General features: G+C 35.3%; 1 protein-coding gene across 2 annotated transcripts in view; it reads left to right on the forward strand.

The window, feature by feature from the left end:
• The window catches only part of LOC128212276 (transient receptor potential cation channel subfamily M member-like 2), a 35549-nt gene extending 15044 nt beyond the window's left edge, over positions 1–20505 (forward strand). For both annotated transcript variants that reach the window (XM_052917651.1, XM_052917652.1), the window contains exons 11-28: positions 4489–4639; positions 5057–5255; positions 5702–5832; positions 6316–6419; positions 7084–7215; positions 8052–8195; positions 8451–8592; positions 8959–9036; positions 9595–9732; positions 10265–10396; positions 10877–11119; positions 12072–12258; positions 12796–12940; positions 13437–13615; positions 14065–14197; positions 14935–15021; positions 15557–15740; positions 16214–20505. In XM_052917651.1, coding sequence (XP_052773611.1) covers positions 4489–4639; positions 5057–5255; positions 5702–5832; positions 6316–6419; positions 7084–7215; positions 8052–8195; positions 8451–8592; positions 8959–9036; positions 9595–9732; positions 10265–10396; positions 10877–11119; positions 12072–12258; positions 12796–12940; positions 13437–13615; positions 14065–14197; positions 14935–15021; positions 15557–15740; positions 16214–16768 — 3064 coding nt within the window. In that variant the 3' untranslated portion in view covers positions 16769–20505. The remainder of the gene's footprint in view (positions 1–4488; positions 4640–5056; positions 5256–5701; positions 5833–6315; positions 6420–7083; positions 7216–8051; positions 8196–8450; positions 8593–8958; positions 9037–9594; positions 9733–10264; positions 10397–10876; positions 11120–12071; positions 12259–12795; positions 12941–13436; positions 13616–14064; positions 14198–14934; positions 15022–15556; positions 15741–16213) is intronic.
• The last annotated feature ends 355 nt before the right edge of the window (positions 20506–20860 follow it).

Here is a 20860-nt window from a genome sequence, read left to right on the forward strand (position 1 = left end):
CAAAACATCTTCCAGGTAATACATACCATACACTCACACCAAAAATCTCCCAGGTAATATATACCATGCACTCACACTTACATCTTTCAGGAATATATACCATACACTCACACCAAAACATCTTCCAGGTAATCTATACCATACACTCACACCAAAACATCTTCCAGGTTATATATACCGTACACTAAAACCAAAATATCTTTCAGGTAATCTATACCATACACTCACACCAAAACATCTTCCAGGTAATCTATACCATACACTCACACTTAAACATCTTCCAGGTAATCTATACCATACACTCACACTTAAACATCTACTAGGTAATCTATACCATACACTCACACTTAAACATCTACTAGGTAATCTATACCATACACTCACACTTAAACATCTTCCAGGTAATCTATACCATACACTCACACTTAAACATCTACTAGGTAATCTATACCATACACTCACACTTAAACATCTTCCAGGTAATCTATACCATACACTCACACTTAAACATCTACTAGGTAATCTATACCATACACTCACACTTAAACATCTTCTAGGTAATCTATACCATACACTCACACTTAAACATCTTCCAGGTAATCTATACCATACACTCACACTTAAACATCTACTAGGTAATCTATACCATACACTCACACTTAAACATCTACTAGGTAATCTATACCATACACTCACACTTAAGCATCTTCCAGGTAATCTATACCATACACTCACACTTAAACATCTACTAGGTAATCTATACCATACACTCACACTTAAACATCTTCCAGGTAATCTATACCATACACTCACACTTAAACATCTACTAGGTAATCTATACCATACACTCACACTTAAACATCTTCTAGGTAATCTATACCATACACTCACACTTAAACATCTTCCAGGTAATCTATACCATACACTCACACTTAAACATCTACTAGGTAATCTATACCATACACTCACACTTAAACATCTACTAGGTAATCTATACCATACACTCACACTTAAACATCTTCCAGGTAATCTATACCATACACTCACACTTAAACATCTACTAGGTAATCTATACCATACACTCACACTTAAACATCTTCCAGGTAATCTATACCATACACTCACACTTAAACATCTACTAGGTAATCTATACCATACACTCACACTTAAACATCTTCCAGGTAATCTATACCATACACTCACACTTAAACATCTACTAGGTAATCTATACCATACACTCACACTTAAACATCTTCTAGGTAATCTATACCATACACTCACACTTAAACATCTTCCAGGTAATCTATACCATACACTCACACTTAAACATCTTCCAGGTAATCTATACCATACACTCACACTTAAACATCTACTAGGTAATCTATACCATACACTCACACTTAAACATCTACTAGGTAATCTATACCATACACTCACACTTAAACATCTTCCTGGTAATCTATACCATACACTCACACTTAAACATCTACTAGGTAATCTATACCATACACCCACACTTAAACATCTTCTAGGTAATCTATACCATACACTCACTCTTAAACATCTTCCAGGTAATCTATACCATACACTCACACTTAAACATATACTAGGTAATCTATACCATACACTCACACTTAAACATCTACTAGGTAATCTATACCATACACTCACACTTAAACATATTCCAGGTAATCTATACCATACACTCACACTTAAACATCTACTAGGTAATCTATACCATACACTCACACTTAAACATCTTCCAGGTAATCTATACCATACACTCACACTTAAACATCTACTAGGTAATCTATACCATACACTTACACTTAAACATCTACTAGGTAATATATACCATACACTCACACCAAAACATCTTCCAGGTAATATATACCATACACTCATCCTAAAACATCTTCCAGGTAATCTATACCATACACTCACACTTAAACATCTTCCAGGTAATAAATATCGTACACTCACACCAAAACATCTTTTAGGTAATATATACCATACACTCACACCAAAACATCTTTCAGGTAATATATACCATACACTCACACCAAAACATCTTCCAGGTAATACATACCATACACTCATACCAAAACATCTTTCAGGTAATACATACCATACACTCATACCAAAACATCTTCCTGGTAATATATACCATACACTCACACTAAAACATCTTTCAGGTAATATATACCATACACTCACACCAAAACATCTTCCAGGTAATCTATACCATACACTCACACCAAAACATCTTCCAGGTAATACATACCATACACTCACACTTAAACATCTCCCAGGTAATATATACCATGCACTCACACTTAAACGTCTTTCAGGAATATATACCATACACTCACACCAAAACATCTTCCAGGTAATCTATACCATACACTCACACCAAAACATCTTCCAGGTTATATATACCGTACACTAAAACCAAAATATCTTTCAGGTAATCTATACCATACACTCACACCAAAACATCTTCCAGGTAATCTATACCATACACTCACACTTAAACATCTTCCAGGTAATCTATACCATACACTCACACTTAAACATCTACTAGGTAATCTATACCATACACTCACACCTAAACATCTACTAGGTAATATATACCATACACTCACACCAAAACATCTTCCAGGTAATATATACCATACACTCATCCTAAAACATCTTCCAGGTAATCTATACCATACACTCACACTTAAACATCTTCCAGGTAATAAATATCGTACACTAACACCAAAACATCTTTCAGGTAATATATACCATACACTCACACCAAAACATCTTTCAGGTAATATATACCATACACTCACACCAAAACATCTTCCAGGTAATACATACCATACACTCATACCAAAACATCTTTCAGGTAATACATACCATACACTCATACCAAAACATCTTCCTGGTAATATATACCATACACTCACACCAAAACATCTTCCAGGTTATATATACCGTACACTAAAACCAAAACATCTTCCAGGTAATCTATACCATACACTCACACCAAAACATCTTCCAGGTAATCTATACCATACACTCACACTTAAACATCTTCCAGGTAATCTATACCATACACTCACACTTAAACATCTTCCAGGTAATCTATACCATACACTCACACCAAAACATCTTCCAGGTAATCTATACCATACACTCACACTTAAACATCTTCCAGGTAATAAATATCGTACACTAACACCAAAACATCTTTCATGTAATATATACCATACACTCACACCAAAACATCTTTCAGGTAATATATACCATACACTCACACTAAAACATCTTTCAGGTAATATATACCGTCCACTCAAACTAAAACATCTTTCAGGTAATATATAATATCTACCGTACACTCACACCAAAACATCTTCCAGGTAATATATAATATATACCGTTCACTCACACCAAAACATCTTCCAGGTAATATATAATATATGCCGTACACTCACACTAAAACATCTTCCAGGTAATATATATTAAATACCATACTCTCGCACTTAAACATCTTCCAGATAATATATAACATACACTCACACCAAAACATCTCCCAGATAATATATACCGTACACTCACACCAAAACATCTTCCAGGTAATATATACCGTACACTCCCAGCAAAACATCTTCCAGGTAATATATACCGTACACTCACACCAAAACATCTTCCAGGTAATATATACTGTACACTCACACCAAAACATCTTCCAGGTAATCTATACCATACACTCACACCAAAACATCTTCCAGGTAATCTATACCATACACTCACACCAAAATATCTTCCAGGTAATATATACTGTACACTCACACCAAAACATCTTTCAAGTAATAAATACCATACACTCACACCAAAACATCTTCCAGGTAATCTATTCCATACACTCACACCAAAACATCTTCCAGGTAATAAATATCGTACACTAACACTAAAACATCTTCCAGGTAATCTATACCATACACTCACACTTAAAACATCTTCCAGGTAATCTATACCATACACTCACACCAAAACATCTGTCAGGTAATATATACCATACACTCACACCAAAACATCTTCCAGGTAATATATGCCTCACTAAATGATCATTTAGGTATGGCATAAGCGTACACTCATAGCTTGTTTTTTTTGCAAAACTGGTCATTTTACTTATTTTTGAGCAAAGGGTTATCTGAATGGCTAAGATGGTATATTGTAGTATAAAAACTGATAATAAGGGGACCCCAAAAGTTGCCCTACCTTCAGCAAGTATTTATTGCTATTCCTGCTTATTTTGTGTTACATAAAATGTGTTAAGATGGTGCTTTTAACAAACAATTTCAGTGCTGTAGTTTTCGTTTTATTAAAAGTTTTAACGTTATAGATGTGTACATAGTTATAAAAAAAATGAAATTCAGTTTGGCCTATGTATGCTCCTGACTTGTCTCACAAATATTGACATCCATGATTGTTTAGTGGTGAGCGTGAAATGTCTGACAAGCACCTGAAGAAGCTCCGTGAGAAGATAATTGACGCATACGGGAAGGCTTGGAAGGCAATGGAAAAAGAGACGAAATTTACGAACATCAAGGATTCTGTCCAAATCTGTTGTAAAAATCCTGACCTTGTAAGTACTCTCGTATAAAAATTAGGTTATTTGACATTATAAGCTCAATGCTTTTCAAAGAAAAAAAATCATTCAATCAATTCATGATTTCTAGCTTATTTCATTTTAAAAGCAAGAAATATATTTAAAATATGTTCATGCAAGAGGATGTTAATTAAAGGTCTTGCAATACTTTATTTATTCTTCATTGTAATACAACAGAAGCTTACCAACTGACTACACATATATGACCGTTATAATGGTCTTCCAGTCCAAGAAAATAAATGATGTTGTTTTAAATAATTTTACATTTTAAGCTTAAATTCTAGACTTTACCAGTATAGTATGACAAACATATGTGATTCCATCAAGGAATCTAGAATAAAAATATTTTTTTTAGAATTTTATGATGACGCTTTATTCTGCTTGTTTCACTAGATGACAGTGTTCAACATGAACAAACATGATGAGCTTGACCTGGCCATCTTGTCTGTGCTGCTCAAGAAGAATTCAGGGGCAGATAAGCATGTGGGGGACACAAACCAGCGACTCAACCAGCTGAGACTCGCGCTTACATGGAATAGGGTTGACATCGCACAGGAGGAAATCTTCCGAGAAGATGTACTCTGGGAGCAAGGTTAGATCACTAGTCTGTCTCTCACAATAGATATACAAAAAGGTAAAGGCAAATTGTAAAGGCCTGCCCTCTGGACTTATGAGGCACCTTGATATATGAACATCCTGCCTGGGGTTGTATCACTTCTTGTTGCTTGCGTCAAGTCCATATCACATGGGACCAAAGGACACAATAACAAAAGGTCTCGTGAGATGTGTCTTTATGCAAGCAACGAGAATGATATATTCCCATAAATCAGCTAACTAACATAGGATTTCTTTCATTTCATACCTATAGCATTTAAATGCAAAACAAAAACTTCCTACTTCTTTCGTGTAGTATTGCGGAAGTGATTTGGTATGCTCACTTTGCTGCTGTGTGCCATAGTGGATGACAAGGTAGCCTTCCTCAAGCTGATCCTGGAACCAGGAATCATCTTCAATAAACATGTATCTTTTATACCACAGGTAGCCTAGACCAAGTGTTGACAGAGGCCATAGTAGATGACAAAGTGGCCTTCCTCAAGCTGATCCTGGAACAGGGAATCATCTTCAAGGAGTTTCTTACCATGGACAGGCTCAATATCCTCTACAGCAAGGTACAAAGATCAGGGAGAAAAACTGCTCAATCTTTTACATGTAAATGCAATTGACAAGTTGCCAGTCAGTTGAAGAACAAAATAATTTTATGTCTAAAATAAATATAAGTAAATGCTTGCTTTGTTCAGTGGATTGACTTGAAACCCATTGCCAAATGATCTTGAGTTGTGATAATTTGTTGCCTTGTCAATTGCTGAAAGAGAACTGAAAAATGCTTTTCTGTATGAACTGTAATATAAGTAACACTAGAATTTTATCCGAATAAATAAGATGCCTAAGATGTGTACGTTTGAATCTATCGAATTACAGTATAACTATTATGTATTTCTCGGGTGCCTATCGGTAAGTAATTAAAGTGAAAATTACTGTGTCTTGCGGGTGCCTCAGTTGTGATTCGTACGTTAACTGTGAAAATTATTGTGTATTTTGGTTGCCTAAGTTTCGATTTATACAATTACTGTGAACATTATTGTGTATTTCAGGTGCCTAAGTTTCACCCAATTTTCAAGCTCCTACACAAGCTCACAGGAATGTCTGAACTCAACCTGAACAATGTCGCCAAGCTGCTTCTCAAGCTGCTGGACAGGTACACAGTCCTTTATGTCCAAACTTAAGTTTAGATGTTGAGAATCTAAATGGGTGAAAAATGGTTTAAGACTACAAGTGTTTGCCTTTCCCTCAAAAGGTCACAGAGTCCCACCCGGGGAATATTCTAGTGTACTTTTGAACACCAGTACTGTTTTTACCACAGGAACAGACACATGAGTGATTCAAATCAACTTACAGCTGTTTTTACAATTAGGCTTAATAAATTAAAAGCTCAAAATACATTTACTTGAATTATATGTTTCATACTTTCTTGTATGATCTGCAATAAGTGATAGGTGAACATTTGATTAACATTATTTCGGAAACACAGACAATCATTGTCTTATAAATCAGGTTTGATCTTTTAAATAAAAAGCTAGCCATTGTCCTTTTAATAGCAACATTACAAAGGCATGCCATGGAATTGTTCATGTTGAATTTTCTTCAATTGCATGTACAAAGCGTAATTTCCAAAATATACACTCAACATTGGAACAATGGTTTAATTGTTGACAGTGAACAGTGAATTCCTCCAGTTTTCCCAACAGCACAAGACTGTATTCTCATAGCATGATGTCAACAAATTTTTGATAAGAATATTGTCTTAATAACTTGTTTCACAATCAATGTAAATGAAACTAAACTATGTCCCCTGTTTCCAGGTTTGATGAAAATGAGATGTCAGTGTTCTCCGACGTGGATGGTGCCTATGTCATAGACAATGAGCAGGAGCAGGAGAAAGAGTTCTTGCGGCCATACAAACACCTCCTCATTTATGCTGTGTTGCTCTACAGGTGAGAAGAACTTTGATACACTTTGATACACACTTTACAAAGGACTGGAACTAATATCAATATTTTAACCATATTTTACATTTGTAAAAAGTTCTCCACAAATGTATTCTTAACCTTAAAGAACTTGTCAGGGTCTTCTTCATATGAAAACAGATGAAATAACAATTTTGTTTTAATTTTAAGTGTTATTATAAACAAATGAGCTTGGCATGAAAATGGGACAGTCATATGACAGGATTCTATATTTAACTTGCGCTATACATCAGCTTAAAGGACTTCCACTTAAGAAAATTATCTCAAAATGGAAATGTACCTGGTTAGCAATACATATTCCTATTAGACATAACAGATATAAAGTCTTGTCAATGTTTACATACCCAAAACTTACAACTTGAATATATTTTTAAACATATTATTCAAATTACATGTAAAAAAATGTTATAGTTTTGATTTTGTGTTGGATATGAATTTAAAACCTATCGATTTATCATTTTATTTATGTTTATTGATGAATAAGAGTGTCGCCAAAGTCACACAAAAAATAAAACTATATAACAATTAAAAGAATTTCCAGTTTGCATAAACATTTATACCATGGCCAAACATATGCACTAGATGAATTAGTATGGGGCTATGTCAGGACCTGTGATCAAACATTGCTACAACAGTGCATACACTTGTACAAAAGCATGGGTATAGAAATTTTATAGGCAGACCTGGCTGAGTTTTGCTGGGAGATGGATGAAGAACAATTCACAGCACCATATGGGTAACATATCAACATAGAGCAATCACATTACACATTATTGATACTATAATATATAAACATGTTACAGGCAGGACCTGGCCAAATTTTGCTGGGAGATGGGTGATGAACCAGTTACCAGTGCCATCGCGGTCACACGGCTCTATGGAGCCATGGCACGACACATTACGAGGGATGAGTCGAATGTCAGAGATATGTTCCATCAGTATAAAATGTGAGTTTGATACAAAATTAAGAGTATTCATGCTTTTGTTGTACAATATTAAAATAAGATATATCATAAGGAGAGCACCGATTAATCAATTTTGGTAATTTTTGTGATTAAAAAAACATTACGATTTTCATTGTTGAAGTTCTGTCAAATCTCCAATATATCAGCATTCATTGTGGATTCTTAACTTAACAAATAATTCAGACATCTGGAATAGGTGTAAGTCTTTAGTGCTCATTCATCCCTGTTTGTCTTCAGTGAGTTTGAGCTGCTAGCGACAGACGTATTGGAAGAATGTCACCAAAGTGACCCTGACAAAGCCATGATGATTGTGGAACGCCGGTCTCCAGTCTGGGGAGAAATGACCTCCCTCCAGATAGCAGCTGCTTCTAATGATCAGGTACAGCTTGTTTCATTTCTAGTCTTATTGTCACTAACAACATGGACAAGGCCTTGATGAAAGCGAAACATCATGTAACACCAGTTTCCAGACTGGCACATTGTAAAATGTCCACCTTCCAGCTGGCAGCCACCACATTGATTAGCTATGGCTTGTATTGTATCAAATCTAGTGTGTGTTGTTGTGCTCAAGTTGTTTACAAAAAGCATGCACAACTGAAAATGACATTATTTTGTTTATTTCATAGTAAACTATTTAATTAAGCATAATGGTAGCAGAAGACATTTACCGGTAGTAAGCTTTCAAAAATAGAAAAAAATATGAAGCTTTTACATAGCATCTACATATGTGTGTGTTGAATTTCAGGTGTTTTTGTCAGCAGAAGCATGCCAGAATTCGATAACCACGACTTGGAAACAAGGCATCATGTCCGGATGGTCAAAGGTAATAAAGAATACAGGATGGTTGAACAGCAGTTAGTTTGAAATGACAGTATATATCCAGAACATATCAGATACTCCTTGAATTGTTTTACTGTTAAAATACATGTTATTAGGAACTTTGCTTCCATTTATTGGTGTTTTCAGTTTCAATGCAATATATTTATACCATTTATTTGATTCATTTTATTTTTAGGAAAGCAAAAGATAATAGAAATTCTGATACTTTAAGTAAAGTCTTTATATAATTAATAAGCTCTTAAATAGATATAATATTTAAAAAAAAAAAATTGAAACTGTCTTTAGAGTGTCTATCATGAATTTTAATTGACATTTACATTCTGCTAGGAGAAAGACCTGACTTTTAAGATCTTAAATAGTTAAAATATTTCAAAAGAAAATATGTTCATACTGTCTTAAGAGTATTTAAATTCTGGTACATGCTGACTAATAACAGCATTTCATTCAAAACAAAACAACAATAGGGTTATTAGTTCTGTATTTTGTGATATGTTTTGCATGCAGATTTCTGATGCATGTGATAATAAAAATGTATTTGCAGATGTTTTTAGCCATTATCTGCCCGCTGCTTGTCCTCTGCAATATGGAGATCACAAACATTGGCACCATCCAACTCAAGTGGTACCAGAAACTTGGGGCCTTCTACACTTCGCCCATTGCCAAGTTCTGTCATAATCTGGTCAGATTTACTATAGATCATATCATTTAGATTTCAAAAGAAAGGGAAAACTTTGGAACAATGGAAACCTTCATTTGAATTTACTTTAAGGAAATTGAATACGTCCTCATGCCTAAAAAATCTATGAATTATTTTTCTTTTCTCTAAATGCAATTAAATTAGTGTACCAAAATTTATGAAAATGTAATGAATTACGATAGTTTTGCTGAATAACTCTGGCTTAAACATTGAGTTAAGACTTTACTGGTACTCAGAAATGGAACAGTGTCACTCATTAAGTAAGTAAATAAAGAGTTTTTCAAATATTGAAAATAAACTGGTGTTTCAATTTCAATATTATCAGTCATAATCAGTGTTTTCTTACACATTCTGTAGTAGAACTAGCATTTTTTTGTTTTATGTTGTAAGACAAGCATTCTCGTTCACCAGAGTGATGATGCCTCAGATTTATCACAATCAAACCTCTGATGAATGAGAATGTAAGACAGGATACCAGGAGAGTATTTGTCACATAACGCATTCTCTTTAACAGTTCATGCACCTGATATTCCTCGGGATTTTCTCGTACCTCGTATTGGTTGATCTGACGCCGGACCGTGTGACACCCCTTGAAATTGTCTGCTTCATATGGGTCGTCTCCCTAATGGTCGACAAAATATATGTGGTAGGTGGCCTCTGTTTATTATGTTTTATTTTTGAATATGCATGGTTAGCTCCCTGAGTTAACATGTAGTTTTTTTATATAAACAATGAAGAAATTAGCTTATTTATATGATATTTTTAATCCGTTTTCATAGAATGTTAAATGTTTGTAGTGATCAAATCAACACAAAACTGCAAGCCTGGAATTTCTAAAAAATTGAAACATGATCATAATTCAAAATTCAACTTTTAATATGATAAAATATAAACTGGGGTTGTTGCAATTTTCAAAGTAATATTATCATAACCGGATTGGGGTTCATTAATCCAAATTCTAACTACATTGTTTGACTCCTCATTTGTTTAACTTTTGTTTCATTTCTTTTAAACTTTCCTAGCCGAAGCTCTTTGACAGGTTAACTACATTGAGATGGCCAACTACTTTGTATTTTTATTGCAATGAATGTGTTTGACTCATTATTTTGTTAAAATTTTGTTACAGTTTATAACTTTCCCAGCGCCGACCCTGATGTCTAAGCTCCGTGATTGGTACGGCATGGTGAACTACTTGGAGGCGCTCAACTACCTTTTGTACATCCTTGCCTTCATTCTCCACCTCCTCGACTTCTACCAAGCCTCCAAAGTCCTCTACTGTATCAACTCTGTCGTCTTCATCTTGTTCTTGACCAAGTTCTACACGGCCAGTACCAGCATTGGCCCCAAGATGGTCATGATTCAGAGAATGGTAAGCTGCTCTCTGTTTTTGTGTATTTGTATAATTTAACATCTATTGAAAATGTTTTTTTGCAAAAGTTTATTCATATGTATTCAACAAGTAGCAATTTTAATGTAATGGAATAGCAGCCCTATCAAAATGGTGCCGGTTACCCTTCATATATCCATTTGATTGCATAATTACCACCAATAACAAAGCTTAAACATGTGAAAACTTTTCAAATACTTAACCGAATAGGACGAAACAAAAAGTAATGATTTCATGAAAGACGGTATTTAAACAATATCCAACGTCAAGTGTATTAAAACTACTTTTTTAAAATCATCTGAACCCCCTGTCATTTTAAGCTGATCTAGCCTAGGTCATTGTCATTGTCAGCATCATCCTCGGGCAAAAATATTAAACTTGCTAATTACTCAAATATATTTCAAGATATGGTATTCAAATGAAATTGGTACACATATTGCCAGAGACAATAGGCACATAACAAGGCTCGTAATTCTGGCCTTAATCGCTTTTGAGTTATGCTAAACATTGGCGTTGATTGCAAGTAAATGAATAGTGTTAATAACATAGGTATCAAACACAAAAATTGTACTTATATTTTGTTATATGAAATCCTTCCTAACACTCAAAATAGTGAAACATTTATTATTGTCTTCCTTTTGTAAATAAAATTATGCCAAAATCTAACCCCTTAAAAATATAACATTGTATTGAGTCTTAAACTGTCAAATTATCAATTTCGCTGGCTTGAAAAAATGTCTTTCTTATCAGCAAAAGAAAACCTTTTAGATATAGTTGTATGTACAGATGGGAAATGTTGGTGCCTTCAATTAAAGATGTAACTTGTTGTAACAGTTGCACATCTGCCACACCCTGCAATTATTCATCCACTTTATCTAATGAATCACTTATTCATATCATTATTCATTATCACATTATTCCTTGTCTCTTATAGTTGGGCGAGCTACAGCTGTTCATATTTGTGGTGTTGGTATTCCTATTGGCATATGGGATCGCGGCCCAGGGCCTTCTGTACTCTGAGCGTTCCCCGAGCTGGACCATACTGAGGGACGTCTTCTACTATCCGTACTGGCAACTTTACGGGGAATTGTTTTTTGATGCCATTGGGGACGACGGTGATGGTAACTATATGAGTGTTACATCTTCAGCAGAACATTATACAGACAACGCTAGGGCAAATACATCTTTAACATAATCAGGAATCCTTGTAGTAAATGGAATACATTTATTGTGGAACAATATCAAATAAAACTAGAATGCACCAAGAGAGCTGGACTGTCTGAAATTCCACTGGATATTGTCCTTATGTCATGTATTTATGTGTGTTTACCCCAGGTTGTAAGAGTGAGCAGTCCATGAGCGGGTGCATGTCACGAGAACAGGACTGTCTGGCATTCCACTGGGTGGTGCTGTTATGTCATGTACTGACGTGTGTATACCCTGGGTTGTGACAATGATCAATCCATGAACTCATACATTCTGGGAGGGAATGGTTGTTAAATTGCACTGATTTATGCCGTTATCATTTATTTATGTATGTGTACCCTAGGTTTTGACAGTGACCAGTTCATGGGACAGTGCATTGAGGGAGAGTGTGAATGTCTGACATACCACTGGGTATTGCCGTTATGTCATGTTGTTATGTATTTGTACCCCAGGTTGTGACAGTGACCAGTCAATGGGCAAGTGCATCCAGGGAGATCGTGATTGTCTGACTTACCACTGGATGGTGCCGTTTATCCTCGCAGCCTACCTCATGATTGGAAACATCCTCCTCCTTAACCTTCTCATAGCTATATTTAGGTAAATAGTGTTTATTCTTTAATGACATTGCTCTCCCATGTTACATAATAACCTACATGAATTTGCTGTGCAGGTTAGACATATTTTAATGACATCATAATGATGATGTCAGGATGTATGTTATGTTTCTCACACAATTTTTCAAATAACATGAAATTGATATTTTAAGTTTTTCTGTTATTCGAAGGAAGAACCCGAGGTATTGTCATAGCCTGTATCAGTGTTGGCATATTTGTGCCCATACTTTAACCTTGGCCTAAGTCAAACCCTTGATGATGTTTACATGAAACTGAGAACATGAGCCAAGAAAGTCATTTAATGGTTGGCATCTATCATCCTTAGTGCTGTTCTTGTTGTTTTTAATCTGTATATTTTGGTAGCTATTGAACATGGTGAAACTTTTTTTCATTTAATGCTTTAATTTAATGAAGAAACTTGTTTGCAATTTTCAATTTCCTTCATATCGTATTCAAGAGAGGGAGTGTTTTTTCCACAGTAACGTGTTTCACACAGTTGAGAAGAACTCATTTGAGATATGGAAGTTTCAAATGTATTACCTGGTAATGGAGTACAACCAGAAAACGTTCCTCGCTCCGCCTCTGTCCATCTTCTGTCACGCAGCCCTGGCTCTTAAGTGGCTCTATGAACTTGTATGCTGTAAACTGAAGCACGAAGGTAGGTGTTCAAAATGAAACAAATCTTCAAACAGAAACCATGGTATTTCAGTAGATTGTCAGTTTTCTTTTTAAAATGATGTTTTTTGGAGTAGTCAATTTTGCAAGGTTAAAATTTGCAATGCCATTTTCTAATCACCAGAAAGCACCATTTACCTGCACCTTTTGAAAGTAAAAGCAGACTATACATGTGCTATTTTAGACAAAATGTCCAGGGATATATGACCTTCCTGATGGTTCAGAGGGCCCATAGAATATGGTCAAAGGTGTTTTATATTTATGTATATGATCAATTGAAAAACAAGTTAAAATGCAACTCCATTGAAGAGAGATACCTGGCCAAATAACCTGATGTGTTTGCAGGTGTTTGGTTGTGTTAGTTCCATTTTTTATGTAGATTTTGATGTAAAATAAGTATATAACAAAACTAAAGTTAGTTCCCAATTTCAGAGCAGTTCCTGGGCCGGAAGCATCTGGAGTGGTTACAGATATTTGAGAAGGAGATGATGGCCAACTACCTCCGCCTTCGTCGGGCTGCCGACCAGAACAGCCTTGATACACGCGTACAGCAGCTGGAGAAGAGGTAACACCTTTGTTTATACAGGATTCAAATTGCAATAGCTAATATGATAGAGAACCTGTCATTATACTTGGTCAAAATGATATAATTGGTCATGTTAATGTTTAGAAAACGTACAAAATTACGTGATTTTATTTACTTCAAACTGTTGAAAACTATGCTTATATTTGGTATGTTTTCTCTGATTGAGATCAGATGCTAGACATAAACCATGCAAGTCAGATCAAGTGAACACATTTATTCACTAAAATTCATTAACATGTTCATACTGAGTCTGAGAGTCTGGCCACCTAGTGTTTGTTATTAAAACAATGGTGAATAGTGGTTTCCTTATTTTGATCGATTTGATAATGGTGAGTTATTGGTTGATGATATTGACATTGATAATGATTATGGTGTTGGTGGTAGTGCTGGTAGTTGTTGTCAGCTGCTACAGCGTACAAACATTTAGAAAATAATAATGGTATAATGATGATGATTGATGATGATGATGATGATGATGATGATGATGATGATGATGATGGTAATGATTGACAATGATGAGGAAAAAACAGCAATGATGAAGATGAAGATGATGACGACCACAATGAAGATGACGATAATTGTGATGCTGAAGTTGATATATATTTAAGACGCACAGTTTTTGGTTATGGACCCTTGGTTCTGAAAAATGTCAGTCAAAATGAATCAATGAAGATGTTGATAATAAAAAAAAATAATATATTGTATCCCTCCTGCAGAGTTGACATGTTGACAAAGCTGATTGAGGATGAGGTTATACAGGACCAGCAGCCAGAGCTGCCCCCGGAGCTCACATTTGTGGCAGGGTAGGCTTGTCATCCAGTTCTTTTAATAATAAATGTGACATTTGTACTCTCCATGTTTATTTCCAAAGGATAATAAGATAATACTTCCCCTAGTACTCGCACTGTTTACTCAACATTTTGAGTATTTATTTTTCATTTCCAATGGAATAAAAAGTTAATGCAAATCTAAAATTAACCGTGACTTTCATTTCATTGGAATGACGTCTGTCTTCAACTTTCAAGGATAATATGATGTTTAAAAAAAGTTATGTAACTATTCTTATATAAATATTCGCTATCTATTAATAATGGTTTCAAGATCTGATGCTATTTATATTTTTCATCAAAATATCGTTCACAAAATCAGAACATCATTTAATATGTATATGGGAAACCATAAATGATCAAGAATATATCATTTTCAGTGTAGCAAGGTCATAACTCTGATTCAATTATTGTCAACTATGGCTATTGTTTGACTGCAAAGTAGACTCGTATGGGAATTTGCCTGGCGGCATTTTTGCCATGTATTACATTGCTTCTCTACCTGTTCCAGTGAGACAGGCCAACGGCTAATTACCTCCCGATCCAGCTCGGTACTTTCCCAGGCCGGCAGGAGTTACAACGCCTGGCCTTCCACTCTTGATGTCATGGCAGTGAGCGTAGCTGAAGGCGCTACTGATGGTTCCCTTAAAAACCTCAGCTCAACTCACCCTGGTCCGAAACCACAGGCTCAACTGGTAGGTTCACAGTTAGCTTGTCTTTTTGATAAACCTCCATAGACCAAGTTGATTTTGGTTTGATATGTTGGGAGGGGAGAGTGAGATTAAGAAAATAGTCAAGGTATTGTTGTTACCTGGGTGTCATTGTCATTAATGTACTGAGTAGCTACAGTAGACGCCTTGCTCTGAGATATTCCATATGATAATATTTAACTAAAGTACAGAAAGATTATATTTCATTAACTGAAATATTTAAGTATATTTATATGTAAAAGTTGTAAAAAAATTGATGTACATTGGTCCTGCACAAAGTGTTTAATGTTTGTGCAAATGATGCATACATTGTAGAAACCTGCAAAAAAGTGTGTTTGAACACTTGTGCTGTACACCAGATTAGTGTTTTAGGTATGCATTATTCGGCCTGTTAGATACAAAAATTATGCTGAAAAATAAAAGATATGTACATGTACATTTCTGCTCTTTGTCTCTAGCTGAGAGTGAAGTCAGGGTACCAGCTGATTCATAAGCCAACTTCACCTGTGCTTTCTCGCATGAAATCTGCTCCTAACCTTCTACACGGCCAGTCTGAAAAAGAGCGGGAACACATCGATGAACCAGTCAAGGAAGTTAAAGGTGATGTTTTAGATCTTGATAAAGAGAAAGATGATACCATGAAGGACATTGATAATGATAAAAATGTTGGTGCCATTGGTGGGATGGAGTTGACTGAGAAAGAATTAGAGAAAATAAGGAAAAAGGAAGAAAAAGAATTGCGGAGAAAGAAAAGACAAGAACGAAAAGAAGAAAAAAGGAAAAAGAAAGAAATGAAGGAAATTAATGACAAGTTTGACAATGAGATGAATGATGTGAACAGACCTGGTAATACAAACAAACCTGATCGGCAGGTGACCTTTGACCTTGATGAGGAAGAGGCTGAAAGGTCAAGGCCTATGACAGCTCCTGAAATGTTTAGGTCAATTGAAATTGATGAGCAAGAAAACATAGCAGACAATAGTGGAAGATTTGAACATCGTTCTGCATGGTGAAAAGCTTAAAGTTTCAATTCAGTAGTTGAGCACTCTAATGATTGCAATAATATGAGTAATAATGATATTTAGTGTGTTTGTTGTTGATTTTTCTGAACAATATAAAAATATTCAAGTATTTCTTTAAATACCTAGACCAAGTGCTTAATTAATTGCTTGATAAATGTGTTCGAAAATGTATAATATACTCTTTGATCTTTTTGTTAATGCTATTTGGCACAATGTGCTTGAAATAAGATAAGCTTTTAGTGTCAGGTTTGAAAATACTGAAGTTGATACTACTGTTTGCAAATAGAGGAAGCGAAACTTGCTTGTAGTCTGTAAATAAACTCACACTGCACAAACAATAACAGTCAAACTCAGCATTTTCAACAGGTTTTGAAGGCCGCGTTTAAGTCACCGCACTGCTTCAGTATTCGCAATTGGCCTGTTTTTGACCTGCTGATTATATTACCAGCTTAACCAAATATCTTTGAAATATGTCTGATAAAATTTTAACAGTTTTGTCACATCATACTTTTACATCCTTTACTGGCAGACTTTTCATGTTCCTCAAACTTAAATTCTTCTGCAGGCAGTCACGGACTAGAGCAGAATTAATAATTCATTTAATACTTAAAGAATTTAATATTTTTTTCAAACATTAGTAGTTTGATTATCAAAAATGTGTCATAGAGTTTACTATTTTTGTATTGTGATACTCAATAATGATATTATAGGAAATTTGCTAATGATCGTGTTGCCTTCGTTCGCACATATGAGTGCATTAACATATCTATCATCATTTGTATTTTATATATCTAACCACTTCTAAGGTATCTTTAACCATTTAATATACAATGGGCTGATTCTTCAAAACTTTGTTAAAGTTAACAACTGTGTTAACATTATCATTAACTTTCAAAAAAGTGTAACTGCTCTGGACGTTTTATGGAAACAAGGGTGCACTTGTGACCTGCAGTATTTGTAACAAGATTTGAGACAGCTGTGTCAGCTGTACTTCTGTTATGTTTATTTCAACTATTTGACTGAACAATCGGCCCATTGTCGTGGTCATTGATCACATTGTTAACTTTAACAAAGCTTTGAACAATCGACCATTGTCATGGTCATTGATCACATTGTTAACTTTAACAAAGCTTTGAACAATCGGCCCATTGTCATGATCATTGATCACATTGTTAACTTTAACAAAGCTTTGAACAATCGACCATTGTCATGGTCATTGATCACATTGTTAACTTTAACAAAGCTTTGAACAATCGACCATTGTCGGGGTCATTGATCACATTATTAACTTTAACTAAGCTCTGAACAATCGACCATTGTCGTGGTCATTGATCACATTATTAATTTTAACAAAGCTCTGAACATTCGACCCATTGTCCTGGTCCTTGATCACATTGTTAACTTTAACAAAGCTCTGAACAATCGTCCCATTGTCGTGGTCATTGATCACATTGTTAACTTTAACAAAGCTCTGAACAATCGACCATTGTCATGGTCATTGATCACATTATTAACTTTAACAAAGCTTTGAACAATCGTCCCATTGTCATGGTCATTGATCACATTGTTAACTTTAACAAAGCTTTGAACAATCGACCATTGTCATGGTCATTGATCACATTATTAACTTTAACAAAGATTTGAACAATCTACCATTGTTGTGGTCATTGATCACATTGTTAACTTTAACAAAGCTCTGAACAATCGACCATTGTCGTGGCCATTGATCACATTATTAACTTTAACAAAGCTCTGAACAATCGACCATTGTCGTGGTCATTGATCACATTGTTAACTTTAACAAAGCTTTGAACAATCGACCATTGTCGTGGTCATTGATCACATTGTTAACTTTAACAAAGCTTTGAACGATCGACCCATTGTCATGGCCATTGACCACATTGTTAACTTTAACAAAGCTCTGAACAATCGACCATTGTTGGGGTCATTGATCACATTGTTAACTTTAACAAAGCTTTGAACAATCGACCCATTGTCATGGCCATTGATCACATTGTTAACTTTAACAAAGCTCTGAACAATCGACCATTGTTGGGGTCATTGATCACATTGTTAACTTTAACAAAGCTTTGAACAATCGACCCATTGTCATGGCCATTGATCACATTGTTAACTTTAACAAAGCTTTGAACAATCGACCATTGTTGTGGTCATTGATCACATTGTTAACTTTAACAAAGCTTTGAACAATCGACCATTGTCGTGGTCATTGATCACATTGTTAACTTTAACAAAGCTCTGAACAATCGACCATTGTCGTGGTCATTGATCACATTGTTAACTTTAACAAAGCTTTGAACAATCGACCATTGTCGTGGTCATTGATCACATTGTTAACTTTAACAAAGCTTTGAACAATCGACCCATTGTCGTGGCCATTGACCACATTGTTAACTTTAACAAAGCTCTGAACAATCGACCATTGTTGTGGTCATTGATCACATTGTTAACTTTAACAAAGCTTTGAACAATTGACCCATTGTCATGGTCATTGATCACATTGTTAACTTTAACAAAGCTCTGAACAATCGGCCCATTGTCGTGGCCATTGACCACATTGTTAACTTTAACAAAGCTTTGAACAATTGGCCCATTGTCATTGATCACATTGTTAACTTTAACAAAGCTTTGAACAATTGGCCCATTGTCGTGGTCACTGCTATTTTATGTTACCATCACTATGCCATATTCATAAATTGATGTAATACTCAGATTGACAAATTTGCTATCAACCATACTTAATATATGTACATATTTGCTTAACATTAGATCCTTCTAATAAATGTTAAAGTATTTGTTAAAGAAACAAATAGAAACATCCATTTATGTATAAAGAAAAAAAAGTTTTTAGGTTATTGACTTATCTGTTAAATAAGCATGTCTAAGCTCTAGGAGCCTCTAAATTGTAAATGCCAATTGTAGCCTATCTGTTTTTTGGAAGTTAAATGTTAAGGCTGGTAACAACCATTGATGTATTTGTTGTCCGCAGAAGTCATACGAAAAAATCAACCTTTTGCCATATCTCAAAAACTGTACAACTGTTTAACATATTCACAGGTAAATATATTTAAAGAATATAGCATCAAATATATTATTATGCCCCCTTTTGAAAAAAGTGGGGTATATTGTTTTGCACATGTCGGTCGGTCGGTCTGTCTGTCTGTCGGTCGGTCGGTCGGTCGGTCGGTAGGAATACCAAATGGTTTCCGATCAATAACTTGAGAACGCTTTGACCGAGGGACCTCATACTTGGTATGTGTATTGGTCATCACCAGCAGATGAACCCTATTGATTTTGAGGTCAGTGGGTCAAAGGTCAAGGTCAGTGTGACCTTTACATGAAAAACGGTTTCCGATCAATAACTTGAGAACGCTTTGACCCAGGGACCTCATACTTGGTAGGTGTATTGGTCATGACCAGCAGATGAACCCTATTGATTTTGAGGTCAGTGGGTCAAAGGTCAAGGTCAGTGTGACCTTAACATGAAAAACGGTTTCCGATCAATAACTTGAGAACGCTTTGACCCAGGGACCTCATACTAGGTAGGCTTATTGGTCATGACCAGCAGATGAACCCTATTGATTTTGAGGTCAGTGGGTCAAAGGTCAAGGTCAGTGTGACCTTTACATGAAAAACGGTTTCCGATCAATAACTTGAGAACGCTTTGACCCAGGGACCTCATACTTGGTAGGTGTATTGGTCATGACCAGCAGATGAACCCTATTGATTTTGAGGTCAGTGGGTCAAAGGTCAAGGTCAGTGTGACCTTAACATGAAAAACGGTTTCCGATCAATAACTTGAGAACGCTTTGACCCAGGGACCTCATACTAGGTAGGCTTATTGGTCATGACCAGCAGATGAACCCTATTGATTTTGAGGTCAGTGGGTCAAAGGTCAAGGTCAGTGTGACTGTAAGCTGAAAAAAGGTTTTCTGATTGTCCATATTTTTTTAATGCATGCACAGATGATTGGGATTGATGTATAAATGTTTGTATAGAAATGATTTTCTTTTATGTTACTATTTTAGTTGGGCATTTATTTGCCTTCTTAAGTTATCATAA

This window comes from Mya arenaria, chromosome 12, assembly GCF_026914265.1.
Source record: "Mya arenaria isolate MELC-2E11 chromosome 12, ASM2691426v1".
NCBI classification, from domain to species: Eukaryota; Metazoa; Mollusca; class Bivalvia; order Myida; family Myidae; genus Mya; species Mya arenaria.